Source organism: Cinclus cinclus, chromosome Z (assembly GCF_963662255.1).
Source record: "Cinclus cinclus chromosome Z, bCinCin1.1, whole genome shotgun sequence".
Lineage (NCBI taxonomy): Eukaryota > Metazoa > Chordata > Aves > Passeriformes > Cinclidae > Cinclus > Cinclus cinclus.
The window spans coordinates 69,873,497-69,886,060 of NC_085084.1; the positions used below are offsets into that span (position 1 = coordinate 69,873,497).

Below are 12,564 nucleotides of genomic sequence, written 5' to 3' on the forward strand. Positions count from 1 at the left end.
GACATGAAAAGTGGCAAGTCTTCTGATAATAAATAATAAATTACTTTATAATTTTGCAATGCAAGAGCAAACAAAAGGAGTGATTTTTTTTCTTTTACCTTTCCTTTTTTTCTTTTTTTTTAACTTTTTTTCCTATTTTTTTTTCTAGAGAGTGAGAGAGAAAGAGAAAAGAAAGAGAGAAAAACAGTCGTTATAACCAATGACTATACACATCTCTGGGGGAGGGGAAGGTTCTTGGGCGGACACATTTCAAACACAATCCCGAGACGCTTTGTGGCAAAATAGAGGTATACCTTGTTGCAATGTTTTTTTTTTTGTTTTTTTTTTAATAAATTCGCCTTTAAAGAGGAATTCAAAAACCTATTTTTAATCGCATCACACTTAATAGGGTGTGGATCTCTACCAAACAAAATCAAGACCCCGCTACAGGCATGCTAGAAGAGACCCAGGAAAGAACCCCTTGTTAAGAGTCAACTAAAAACAACATTGCAAACCAGTGCAGCTCCACCTTCCTGCAAGGAATCTTTCAACAATGCAGGGCTGAATCGTCTCTTTCCTGATGATGGAAAACCTACTGGAGCTTCTTTTGGCAAGGCTATCCCCAATATAGAAACAGCACCATTCGGAATGGGAGGGACCGGATAGAAAGTCCCTCTACCTTGGTTTCTCCCTAAGATGTGCAGTCAAATGAAAAGATTTCCTTTTTCTGGTGTTTTTTGTTTGTTTTGTTTTTGCTTTTGCTTTGTTTTTGTTTTGTTTTGTTGGGTTGTTTTTTTTTGTTTTGTTTAGGTTTTTTTTTTTTTGAGATCCACGGACACAAATCCATTATATTTGGAAAACGTCTTTTCAACACTCCTCTGCTCATTGAAAAGCATGGGGCTTGTGGGGGGTTGTGGTTCATTTAAGTATTTTTTTTTCTAGTAAGATCCCATGATTGTCTTCACAGTGTTGCTACCATATTACCTTGTCTTTTCAAATATGACTCCGTTCATCTCATGGAGCAGTTCCTTGCTAGCTTCATTACAGGGTAGTTAAATATTCTTTCCCCCTAAATTTCGAAGTCCCAACACGTTCACTTTCCCACTCTCTTCAACAGGGGTGAGGGTAAGGGCAGAAACAACAACAGATATTTGAATGAATGTTCCTCATGCCTCAATAGGACTGGCTACCATGCTGTTGGGTGTATCTGGCAGCTGAGAGGACATTGATGCTACTTCACTTCCAGTAGAATTGGAACCAGGTCCTCCTTCTGAAAAATTAACCTGCCAAAAAGAAAAAAGAAAAAAGAAAAAAAAAAGAAAAAAAAAGGAAAAAAAAAAAGAGAGAGAAAAAAAAGAAGAAAAATAAGAAAAAGAACTGTTGCTACAACTGTAAAACTCAAAGAAAAGTAGCAGGCAAAGAAGAACACAAAAATAAATATACAAGGCATGCAGCCAATAGGCCTGATACATCTCCATGGGAGGCTGTGTCACTGCTGGTTGCTCTGTTTAGCTTCCCCATTGACTTCACAGGAACCTTCTTCAGGCCTTCGGCCAAATCACCAATAAAAAGTAGATTTAAAAAAATAGAAAAAGAAGACTGAAAAAATCAAGTAAATAAACAAACAAACTTATTAATGAGGCCTTCTTCCTTGTCTTGCAAGAGTGGCAATCCCAATAGGATGTTCTAGTCAATTATTTAGCAGTGCACATGTTTTCTTGACATGAAACTGAAAGATTACTTTTTTCCCCTTTTGTGCACATACCAAAATAAACCTGGAAGAAGCACCCAGGAGCAGAAGGCATTTGAAACCAGCTATCCTCTTTCATTCGTGATTCGAGGCTGGTGCTATCTCTTCTTAATGAGAGACTGTTTGATAAAAAAGGTCACACTATTCCATCCTAATGTGCCCCGCTGCTCCCGTTAGTTTAGGAGTAGTGCTGGGAAAAGGCATGACTTGAAGGGTGGAGCTTTGTTAATCCAGAAGCATTCCTTTGGCACCTATTTAGCTGGCCAATTCTGTGATTAAGGCCCTTTCCAGATTAGAGCCGTGCCTTGAAAGGCCAATGAATGTTCCTTCTACTATTCTTTAATTTAACTCTTTTCAGTATCACATATTATGTCGAATGTATATCAATATAATTTCTCGACTTACTGGTCTATTTACCTATATGTGTATGTGTATTTGGACTACCCATCTTCCATCCTCCCGTTTTTTCCTTTTTTTTTTAACTACTTAATGCAAAACCTCACTGTATCAAAGATTTTTAAAGTCTTGTATTTTGTTAAGGCACAGTAAGTAAAGCAACCAAAGGAGATAATTTCTTCTCCTGTCTGATGGACAGTTTGATTAAAGCAGGAAAAGCAGTGGTTGCTTTAGATGTAAGAGGATGCAAATAGCCCTGCTGCTGTGCTGCAGCTTCTGAGCAAGCATAGTGTGCCAGCGAGGGGAGCACACTGCAGACTGCTGTTGGGCAAAAGAAAAGAGATTCTGCAGGAGAGCATGATGCTAAACCGAAAAGGTCTGAACACAATGCTAGATTCAACTACAAACCTTTGTCTTTTATCACTTGGTGAAAAAAAAAAAAAATCCAACCCAACAACAAAAAAACACACCAAAACAAAAACAAACAAACAAACAAAAAGACAAAAAAGCCCAACAGATCAAAAAATGTTTACATGTTAATTTTTCATAACCGTTATTCTAAATCCCTGAAATAACAAACACAAAGTACCTTAGTGTTTTAAGATCTGGTTTTAACACACTTAGGGCAGAAAACTGACTTAAGACTGAACTTCTGTCCTTAATCCACCTTGTTGGGCCTAGGCATCGTTGGTGATATGGTCCCATGGTCCCATAAGGGCTGCCAGGTGACATAGCCATAAGGGAATGAGTTAAGGACAGAATTTATTCTAAAATACCTATTTTGGTTTGGCTTAGGGTAGTTCATTATATTGCTTGAATTTTTCACCTAAATATGTATTAACAATTTCCTTTCCAAAGAACAGTGCTTAATGTCCGCTATATATATATATCTATATATATATTTATATATGTATGTATAGATCCATGTGTCTATATAGATACATAAAGTTATATCTAGCAGAACATGGAACATGTTAAGACACAGACTTCGATATTTTAATTAAGAGATCATATTTGTCTAACAAAACAATGGCCCTGGCTGACGCTTTAATCATGTATTTAAAATTCGTCCTACAGCATAAAGGCAAAATCATCCTGAACTGGGGAGGAATTAATTCTAGAAACTGTTTTTACAAATATAAATACAATTAAGTGACATATAAAGAATCTTTCAGAGAAGTGCTCTCAGTTTTCAGGAGTGTGTGAGCTATTACCAGACTTGAGTCAAGCCTTATCCAAACTCACACTCAACTGAGAAATATCTCTGCTGTACACTAAGACCGATTTTGCACCAAGCTCTGTGAAATCAATTCAGTTCTCTGCTTTTACAGATACAGTCATGCCCGCCTTGCAGTTTCTGGAAAGCCCAGCTAATCTGGATTGCTTGTCTCTCTGAGAGCATCTGGCACCTGGAGTGAATCGCCCATTGCTCTGGCCCGGGTACCGGCTGGCTCAGGCTGGGAACCGACACTTACTAGTTGCTGAAAAGCAGGTTGGTCTATGTCACTCTGCAGTGCGAAGTCACTCAGTACTTTCCAGGGCGGCTGGTAACTCTGCACCTCCACGGGGTTCGCCTGCAAACCTCCGTCATGTCTCTCCGGACTAGCAGCCACCATTGGAGTTCCTGTCATCCCTTGGATATTCTGTAAACAGCCCAGCAAAAGATGTTAATGAGCTTGGTTAGCTTTATTGTATATAAACGCTGAGTCAATAAACTGCTTTCTATCTTATCTATACGGTCGCTTGTATTTGCTTTGTTAATCTGCTGTGAATGTCTTACTCCATTCTACTCTAGGTCAGCCTGTACCTACTCGCTGCATTTATCACGGTGGAAGTTTACTTTCTTTCCCTTTAATCCTCCTATTCGTCTCAAGGCATACCCCCTCCGCCCCAAGCTCTCTTGAACACGAGCACTCTGCATCTCGCCAATGGGCATCTCAGAACGAGAAACGGTTAATCCTGCTCTCTTCTGTAGTTCGCATCCAGCCTGGTTTTGTTTTGCGTGACCTTAACTGGATCGTATATCCAGTGCACAGCAAGCCTGGGGTACGTCATTACCGCGCTCTTAAAAAAAAAAAAAAAAAAAAAAAAAAATCCCCAGCCCTCTCAGTATACCCTGTGGTGCAGGCACAGTGTACAACATAACTCCAAGCCTCGACGAATAGATTGTTCAGGCGAGTTAATAACACCGTGTTTTATTGCATTCCAACAGGGTAAAATGAAACTCCTTAAATTCCACTTAACTAGGCAGCCTTATGAATTAATAGTCATTCTCGGGTCAGTCACTACACACAGGGAGAATAACAGACTCTTCTTCAAGTGGACTTAAAACAACAATAAAAAAGAAACAAATTTGGCTTAAAATGGAGACAGACAATTTGTTCTGCTGAACCCAGTGCATTCCACTTGTTTACATCACCCATGCATATATCTGCAGAAAGGAACTCTGCATAGATATATCTATACATAAATTAACCTGTAAACACTATGGTAATTCCGAAAAATTTGCATTGCATTTGTCCTTTTCTGCAGTAAGTGCACTGACAAACACACACAGTTCATAGTATATAAACTGCTAAGGAAAACAGCTCTTATTTTATTTTTTTCTTTTTTTAAACTATTTTTATTTCTGCATTTACTCCTGTTTAAAAGCACGGAAGAGGGCAAAGACGTCATTTTCTCCTTTGGAGAAAGGAGTGCTTTGCATTTGCAGTATAAGTATTAGACGATACTGGGTTTATTGCATCCCATAAGCTCTGCAGATCTCTTTCATGCTGCAGAGAAGTTAGTTTAAGTTACTGCGTATTCTCAGTCCCACAGACTCTAAGTACGCTTGAGCAGCCTAAATAGACTCCTCGCTGGGGTCTGTTTCGATTCCACTGACAGCAGAAACTAACGATAATGGCTAAGCGGTATCGTTTTCTTTGTTTTCAGGGAGATCGCAAAAAATTAACAGTATCAAGCCGAGCCCTGGGACTGCTCGGACATACACCAAGCGTTTCTCCTCGGGAATTAAGGCCGCACACGGACAGAGGCTGAAGCCACTTACAGTTTTGTCATTGGGTTGCTGCTGCTGAAGTTGCTTCATCATAATGCTCCTTTTTTTGTCTTTGCATCGCTTGTTTTGAAACCACACCCTGATGACCCTCGGACTGAGGCCAGTCATTTCTACCAGTTGCTCTTTCATGAGAGCGTCAGGTCTGGGGTTGGCAGCGTAGCAGGTCCTCAAGGTGTGAAGCTGTTTTTCATTAAGGACAGTCCGGACTCGGGTGGTCTTCTCGGGCTGCTTGTGGACATGAGGCCGCAGAGCTGGCTGTCTGGCAGAGATAGGTTCTGCTGTAAGGAAAATGGAAGGGAGGAACAGGATCCCCATGAGTAGGAAGCAGGGAGTTTGCAGAGATTATGAATCTAAGCTGGTGGGACAGGGGAAGGTGGAGAGCAGAGGGGCGGGGGGGCGGGTGATGAACCCTCTTTCAAAGGCCATTCAAGCACTCAGATCTATCGGAGCTGCTGCAGCCTCCTCTGCTTTATGCACTGGTGGATTGACTGACATTTCTGACTCCACAGACAATTAATTTGCAAAAACAAACCACCCCCCTAAAACCCTTAATGACAGAAGCTTGAACCTGTATGAAATTGACAGGGGAGGACAAGTTAGCTAAGGTGTATGCGCGCTAGGAAAGCAGCAGGAGGGTTTTGTGTATTCATTTCCTGACAAATCACCAAAACAGACTTCTTGGCCCGAAAATTAGCGAAGGAATACTTCTTAAATTAATCATAATTCGAGTCTGCCTCTTGTGTAGTGAATCTAGCTCATTTTAGCCAGAAGCCGCGATAACGAGCAAAAACTCCCGGCAGTTTGATGTTTCCAAACCAGAGCAAAACAAGCCAAATCCTCCCCACCATGCCAATGGCAGGGGAAAAAAAAAAAAAAAAAAAAAAAAAAAAAAAAAAAAAAAGCCTGTGGGAGGCTTCGTATCTCAAAGCACGGAACATGGGATTTATCGTAAAAAGTGGAGGTGCTAGGTGTATTTGCTTATATTTCCGCTGAATAATTTAAAAATTATCTAGCCAGTGCTCTTAAAAGGCGAGCAAGCCCAGTAACTCGTGCATACTGCCAAGAAACGCAAAACTACGGGTGGCATCACATCAAGAGCTCAAAGTGTTCCTGTGGTTCTGCTATTCTTCTGTGCGTTGTGTAGCTGTAGCTATTATGTGTAATCTGACCCAGTCGAGGGAAAAATAAAAACTGCACTTCTTTTATTTTTTTTTTTGGCTAAACTGTTTAGCTAACAGTCAGAAGTGCTCGCTTTTGTACAGACGGGTTCCGACTTTTCTAATAGTAACAATACATCAGCAAATGCAATGACGACAATACGAAGGCTTCAAATCTTATCAGTATTGTACCTGCCGACACACTAAGCCTTTCGGAGACATGCACAAACATGATACGGGGAGCACAGTCTCTCTAGAATTCTGCCTTGATCAGTTACTGGATTATTCCTTCCTATATATAGATATGTCACCTCAAAGCAGCACAGAAGAGGGAAGTGAACCCGTTTTAGAATAGCTGTATTTGTAAATAACTTTCGAGTTACAGTTACTTGCACAGCAAAAAGGCCGGCCAACCTTGTATTGTCCGGTCTAGTTAGCCTCAGAGAAGTGTCCCTTCCTGAAGCTAAGGGTCTCCGAGTATCTGACGTACCAGTCGAGAACTGGAAGTGTGAATGAAGTTGTAAGGTGGGGCGACTCTGAAGTTACAAGGTTAGTTTTGAGATGAAATTCTCATCAAATTACATGAAACGTTTCAAGAAGGCAAGAGTCACTTTAAAAGGCAATTACCGAAGATTAGCTTGTTGACAGTTTTAAATTACAGCCTAAGCGCCAGCCAGTAGTTATGAAGTCTATCTCTTTTCAGACCCCACTTCCTCCAGCTCTCAGAACAGCTTTTCCGTTGGCTCCTGAGGCAGCGGAGGGGTCTGAAAGCGCAGACCTGCTCTCCGCAGCGGCTCGTCCGGCTCAGGCTCACGGCTGCCCCGGGCGCGGGGAGGGTGATGGAGGAATCCCGCACCGGCTGCGCGGCGGGGGCCAGCAGGAGGGCAGGCTGGCGGCTGGGGCGCAGCCCGTCCGCAGGTGTCCCGCCTCACGCGTCCCGCGATCGCGGGCGTTTCTCGCGGCTGCTGAACCCGCAGCAGACCCGAGCGTGGGGCGCGCCCCCGCCGCCGCCTCTCCGCGGGCATGCACGCCCAGGCCCGGCTCTCCACGGAGGCGCGGGACCCGCTGAGACCGTGGGGCTCTCCCCGCCGCGCGGAGCGGGACCGGGCATCACCAAACCCCGCAGGTTTCCCAGGCGCTGGGCGCGGGCGGTACCTGCCATCTGCAGCGGCCGAGCGGGATGCAGGGGGCTGAGAGGGTCCCCGCCGCCCAGGCTGGCCCTCTCCACCACGTCGTGGTCCGCCCGGCAGAAGAGGCCGTCCTCTCGCAGCGCGAATTCATCGCCGGGGATGAGCTGGCGGCTGCAGGCCACGCAGCGAAAACACTCGATGTGGTACACCTTGGAGCGGGCGCGCATCACGAAGTCATTCTTGCTGAAGCCGATGCTGCATTTGGCGCACTTGATGCCGTATAACCTGAGCAGGGCCCAGCCCAGAAAGAAGGAGAAGGGAGGGAAGGAGAGAGAGCACGGGAGGGGGAAGGGGGAGGGCAGGGAAGGGGCGGGGGGGGGGGGGGGGGGTGAAAGGAAGGGGAAAAAGAAAGAGGTATTCACTCCCGCTCGTGGGCAGCCCCTGGCCCCTCGTAGACGCGCCACACGCAATCCACTTCTTTAAAAAGCATGAAAAATACAGAAGTCAGAAGAGGAAAGGAATAAGCCGGATTCGCTCGCAGTCCAGATCCCCGCGCCGTAAAAGGCGGAGTGGACGCAAACACACCGGTGGGAGAGTTGGGAGGCAGAGGTGTAAGAAGAAACCAAAAACCGACCCCTTTTCATCCCGAGGATATCCGACCTCTCCTTCTTGCCCCAGCTCTCGGGCTGCTGCAGGAGTGGGGCCATCCCTGCTGTCTCCCTGCCTCCTCACCTGACCTAGCCTGGAGCTGAACTGGACTACCCGGGCACACCACGGAAAGGCGAGACTGCCGAAGCTGCCATCCCAGACACAACCCTGCCCGCTTCACCAAACTGTGATAGTTTTTGCGCGGAACCCACTCAAGACTTGTGCCACTTGATGTGTGCTCGGACTGCCGTCATCTTAGCCTCCGGGACCCAGCAGGGGTGACTGGCAGAGCGGGGTCTCCTGCCCTAGTCTCGTCTCACCAGATTAATTTAATACAACAGCATACGCATAACACACATGCTTCCTCAGGCTCACATATACAGTAGTGTAACTCCTCTCTTCCCTCCCCCAACAAAAAGGCAGTTTCTGTGCTGCGGCTTTCCAGCTTGTCTCTCCCTCAGCGTCTCTGCCTCGTCTCTCCTCCTCCTGACGCTCCCACCTTGAGCTCAGGCTCAATCGCTCCAGTAGGAATGAAAGGACAACCTCTCGCTGACAGCCCCACAAAGCAAATTATGAGTTTCTGAAGGGCGGTGGGCTACTCGTCTCCCGTGGAGGAGAGGACGACAGTTCACCCACCAGTAGATAAACACAAGAATATGCTCCAACTCGGGTGTCGAACTACACACTCTCTTGTCTCCCACCAGATCCTTCTTATCCAGGAGTCCTTGGTATGATTAAAATTGAAATTTTCCCACTAATGTACGGGTACATGCACTTACGCACGCTCACAACCCATTGAACTGTGAAAACTGCTCCTAAAACTGACCTAATATTTATCCCCACCAATTTCCTCACCACTGTACTTCCTTAGAGATACAGTCTGTAATGTGTGCTTATGAGTACATATTTCTTTAGCTTTTATGGCTATAGAAGTGTACTAATCCTGTATTCAGAGCTACATATACCCCAGTTACACAGTTTTGAGACGAAAAAATCCATACGGCTAAACAGCAAAAGAGCAGAGCGATCATAAAGTAGGTGCATTCATAGGTACAAAAGTTGCGGTGGTTGCCCACGGGTTTAACACTTAAAGATTGCCTCATGGTCTAATTCAAAGCCAACCTGCAGGTAGTGTACTTTTAACCTTTTAAATTGTAGCAAGTTAAATGTATCCAGTATTAATCTAAAATAGCTGAAATTTCTTCCTGCTTAAATTTCTCCCGCTCAGTTCTATAAGGAGATAAGTGAACACATGATGGTCCAAACGTTTTCCTTTCATTTGAATTTAGAGGAAGGACAACATTTTAGAGAACAGTTCCAGCATTCTTTTAAAAGTAAAGAACTGAAGAAGAAGAAGAAGAAGAAGAAAACGCTCTGGTTTTCGCCATTTTAGAACCTGGAGAATAATCTCACATTGGCTTGAAGGAATGGTTGGCTTATAAATTGTGCACTAGAGAAGGAAAGACTCGAGGGTTTTATTTCAATTCAGTACACAGAAATCAGAAGCTATCTTAAGTGGATAGGTGATTTGCTTCCAAAACTTTCGGGCGGGGGGGGGGGGGGGGGGGGAGGGGGAACAACAACCAAAAAAAACCCCAACAAAAGAACCTTGTTTATACCTCAGTGTCATACAAACTTATGATTTGGCAAACTCAGTAGGCGACACTGAAACGGATCATATTGACCCAGGAGCACAAATAATAAACACACTCGAAATTCCTGCTTTGGTTTCTCTATAGTGTCAGCATTGGCAACTCTCACATTTTATCAGTTACCAGATTTTAATGTGAGGAAGGAAGCGGTTCCATTATCTAAATATACCCAATTGTTCGCGAACAGATGATGGGCAATTTGATCTGCTCTGTCTAATTCATCAGTACAGATAAGATAAGAAAGAAAAGGCAGTCAGATATCACCAAAGGGGTTAATATTTAAAAAAGATTAAATGTCAGTTATTTTAGCTAAGAAACACTTCGGTCATCCTCCAGTCCGAAGGAAATTTGGGGCTTGTTTTTGGTTTTTTTGTTTTGTTTTGTTTTAATAGGCTTAGGTTAAGTAGTTTTTTTTTTTTTTTCCCTAGCCGTGTATTTATATTTACGGTATACATACTTGAACTGCCTTTCTTTTGAATCCCAATATGTCTTTGCAAAAACACAGAGATACATTTATCAGGTTGATTTAGAAAGAGATCCATTCCCTGCTGTTCATAATATCTACACTATTGAAAATAAATATTCTTCCTTATCTACAATTCCCGCCTTGGTTAAAATCTCAGGATGCATTGCCAATGTCCTCGGAAAGGTCTTACATGGTCCCGAACCCAGTTCTAGCAACACAGATATTTGCATTTGAAAAGAAGAAATAAAAAAACCTTCACTATTAACTTTTTTTTCCTCGCAGGTCTATTCATGGGAAAACACGTAAAAACATACCAATTATCTTTTACCTGTTTCCTCACAGTTTTCCCTCTTAATTCCTCAGTCAAATTTATAAAGTTAAAAAGAAAAATAAAATCTCACCGAACAATTAAACAACGTAAATGGCGTACCTGATATAATCTCTTTTACAGTAGGTTTTGCCATCCCTAACAAAGCACGTACAGGTCTCGTCCAAATACTGATTACACTCTGCACACTTCAAACACGCCGCATGCCATTCCAAATCCGGAGAAACCCTCAGAATATACTGATCGTGAATTTGATTGCCGCAACCAACACATAGGGAAATCAGACGTTTTTCTGAAATGAAAATAAATACATGATTGACTAACCGTTTACTCTCCTACAGAGATAAACACACTTTTAATGTAATTCCCTTATAAAGAGTACTGTGGGAGCGTTGTTTGGTGTCTGCCTTTTTTTGTTTGTTTGTATATTGGGGGGGAGGGGGGAATGTTTCTTGGGGTTTTCTATTTTTTTTTTTTTTAAGAATATGACACTTCTGGGTGGTAATTGTAGTATGCCATCAAAACCTTGCCTCGCTTAGAAAGGAGGGGGAACATATGTTAAAATGCAAATGTGACGAATCCTTGGGATGAAGGTCCTCATTTCGCAAACCTTGCACAGAATCAAAACTCCAAACTTTCACGTTGTTTGATTTTTATTTTATTGTTTGCTTGTTTGAACTGTTTATGCCCTGCCATATGAGGAGAGCATCTATATGTTTCGTTTCGTATTTTAAGAGGCGCTGTCTGGAAACGATGAAGTATGGTTGGGTGCACTTCCCACTCAGTCAGCCCTTTCCCTCAGAAGAAGGGAGTCGAGGCTTCTAGCAAGAACAAGCATCACTACAGTTGTCACTTGTTCTCTTTTGCAAGTCTAATGCTAATACCCTTAGACCGACTAGGTGCTGGATAGTGAGCCTTATCACAGTCTGTCAAGAGAAGAATTTAAGGCTCCGTGGTTGGAGACCCCATCAAAATCCTGTCTGCTCCCCAAACTTTTAACTAGAGAGTAGGACCCCGGCTGTTAACATACAAGGCTACGACAGAGCAAGCATGCAGGCATGGTAACAAAGGCACCTTCTCTACCATTCAAATGAAGTTCATCACTTTAGCAGTTCGTCTGCCTCAGACGATTACAATAGACAGCACATTTATTCCAACAACGGTAAAGATTCCGCCTTACTTTTTGGTGGGTCTCCCATGTCTCCCATATCTGTAAGAGGGTGTAATGTCCACAGTGAAATGATGTACGGTTTCGTTTTAAGACCCCAAAGTAGGTTTGAAAGCTGTCGCTAAAAAAAGGAACAATAATAATAACAATAATAAAAATATAAAAAGGTAGAAGTATTAACAGAGGCAAAAAAATTGAAATCAGAATTTAAAAAAAAAAAAGTGAAAAAAAAAAAAAGAGAATGGCACAAAACACCACCGGCGTGGGAGACACTGTCAGGGCTGCGGAGAGAGAAGGGGACGCGCGGTGAGGCGCAGTGCGGGGCGCGGCGCCGGGGGCGCGGCGGGGTCCGTCCGCGCGTAGCGGCGCGGCGCGGGAGCGGTGCGGAGCGGTGGCGATGCGGAGGCGCGGCGCGGCGCGGAGGGAGGTGCGGTGCGGCGCGGCGCGGTGCGGTGCGGTGCGGTGCCGTGGGGTGCGGTGCGGTGCGGTGCGGTGCGGTGCCGTGCCGTGCGGTGCCGTGCGGTGCCGTGCGGAGGCGCGGCGGTGCCGGACTGGGCGCTGGCGGCGCGGGCACTCGCCTCGCCCTTATCTCTTACTCAAACTTCTCTGCTCCAACTCAGCCCGCTCGCCATTGGCGCGACGTCACGCGCGGGCACGTCACGCCCGCGCACGCCCATTGGCTGCGGGCGGCGCGGCGCAGCTGCTCTCATTATCATATTTCAGCGTCTGGCGGCGCGGCCGCCCGGCTCGGGTTCGCCCGAGCGCACAACTTTTCCTCGCTCCTTATTTGTATTTCCCTTTATACTTTCGTCTTGTCGCTCTTCTCCATCGC

The 12,564-nt window shown here is 44.5% G+C and overlaps 1 protein-coding gene across 1 annotated transcript; it reads right to left on the reverse strand.

Moving 5' to 3' along the window:
• Window positions 1-592: 592 nt before the first annotated feature.
• Window positions 593-12,348, reverse strand: ISL1 (ISL LIM homeobox 1). Its single transcript, XM_062513293.1, has 6 exons — window positions 11,745-12,348; window positions 10,667-10,856; window positions 7,496-7,755; window positions 5,175-5,461; window positions 3,601-3,768; window positions 593-1,262 (listed from the first exon to the last, which is right to left on the reverse strand). The coding sequence occupies exons 1-6, from the start codon at window positions 11,770-11,772 to the stop codon at window positions 1,146-1,148; spliced, it is 1,050 nt and encodes a 349-aa protein (XP_062369277.1). The 5' UTR covers window positions 11,773-12,348; the 3' UTR covers window positions 593-1,145.
• Between the last annotated feature and the right edge of the window lie 216 nt (window positions 12,349-12,564).

Excerpts from the sequence above, each read along its gene's own strand:
- ISL1 (XM_062513293.1), bottom strand. The coding sequence starts at position 11,772 with ATGGGAGACATGGGAGACCCACCAAAAA. Across the intron at positions 5,462-7,495 it reads TCGGCCGCTGCAGATGGCAG|CAGAACCTATCTCTGCCAGA; the intron begins GTACCGCCCGCG and ends TTTTCCTTACAG. Across the intron at positions 3,769-5,174 it reads AGCAACCCAATGACAAAACT|AATATCCAAGGGATGACAGG; the intron begins GTAAGTGGCTTC and ends GGCTGTTTACAG.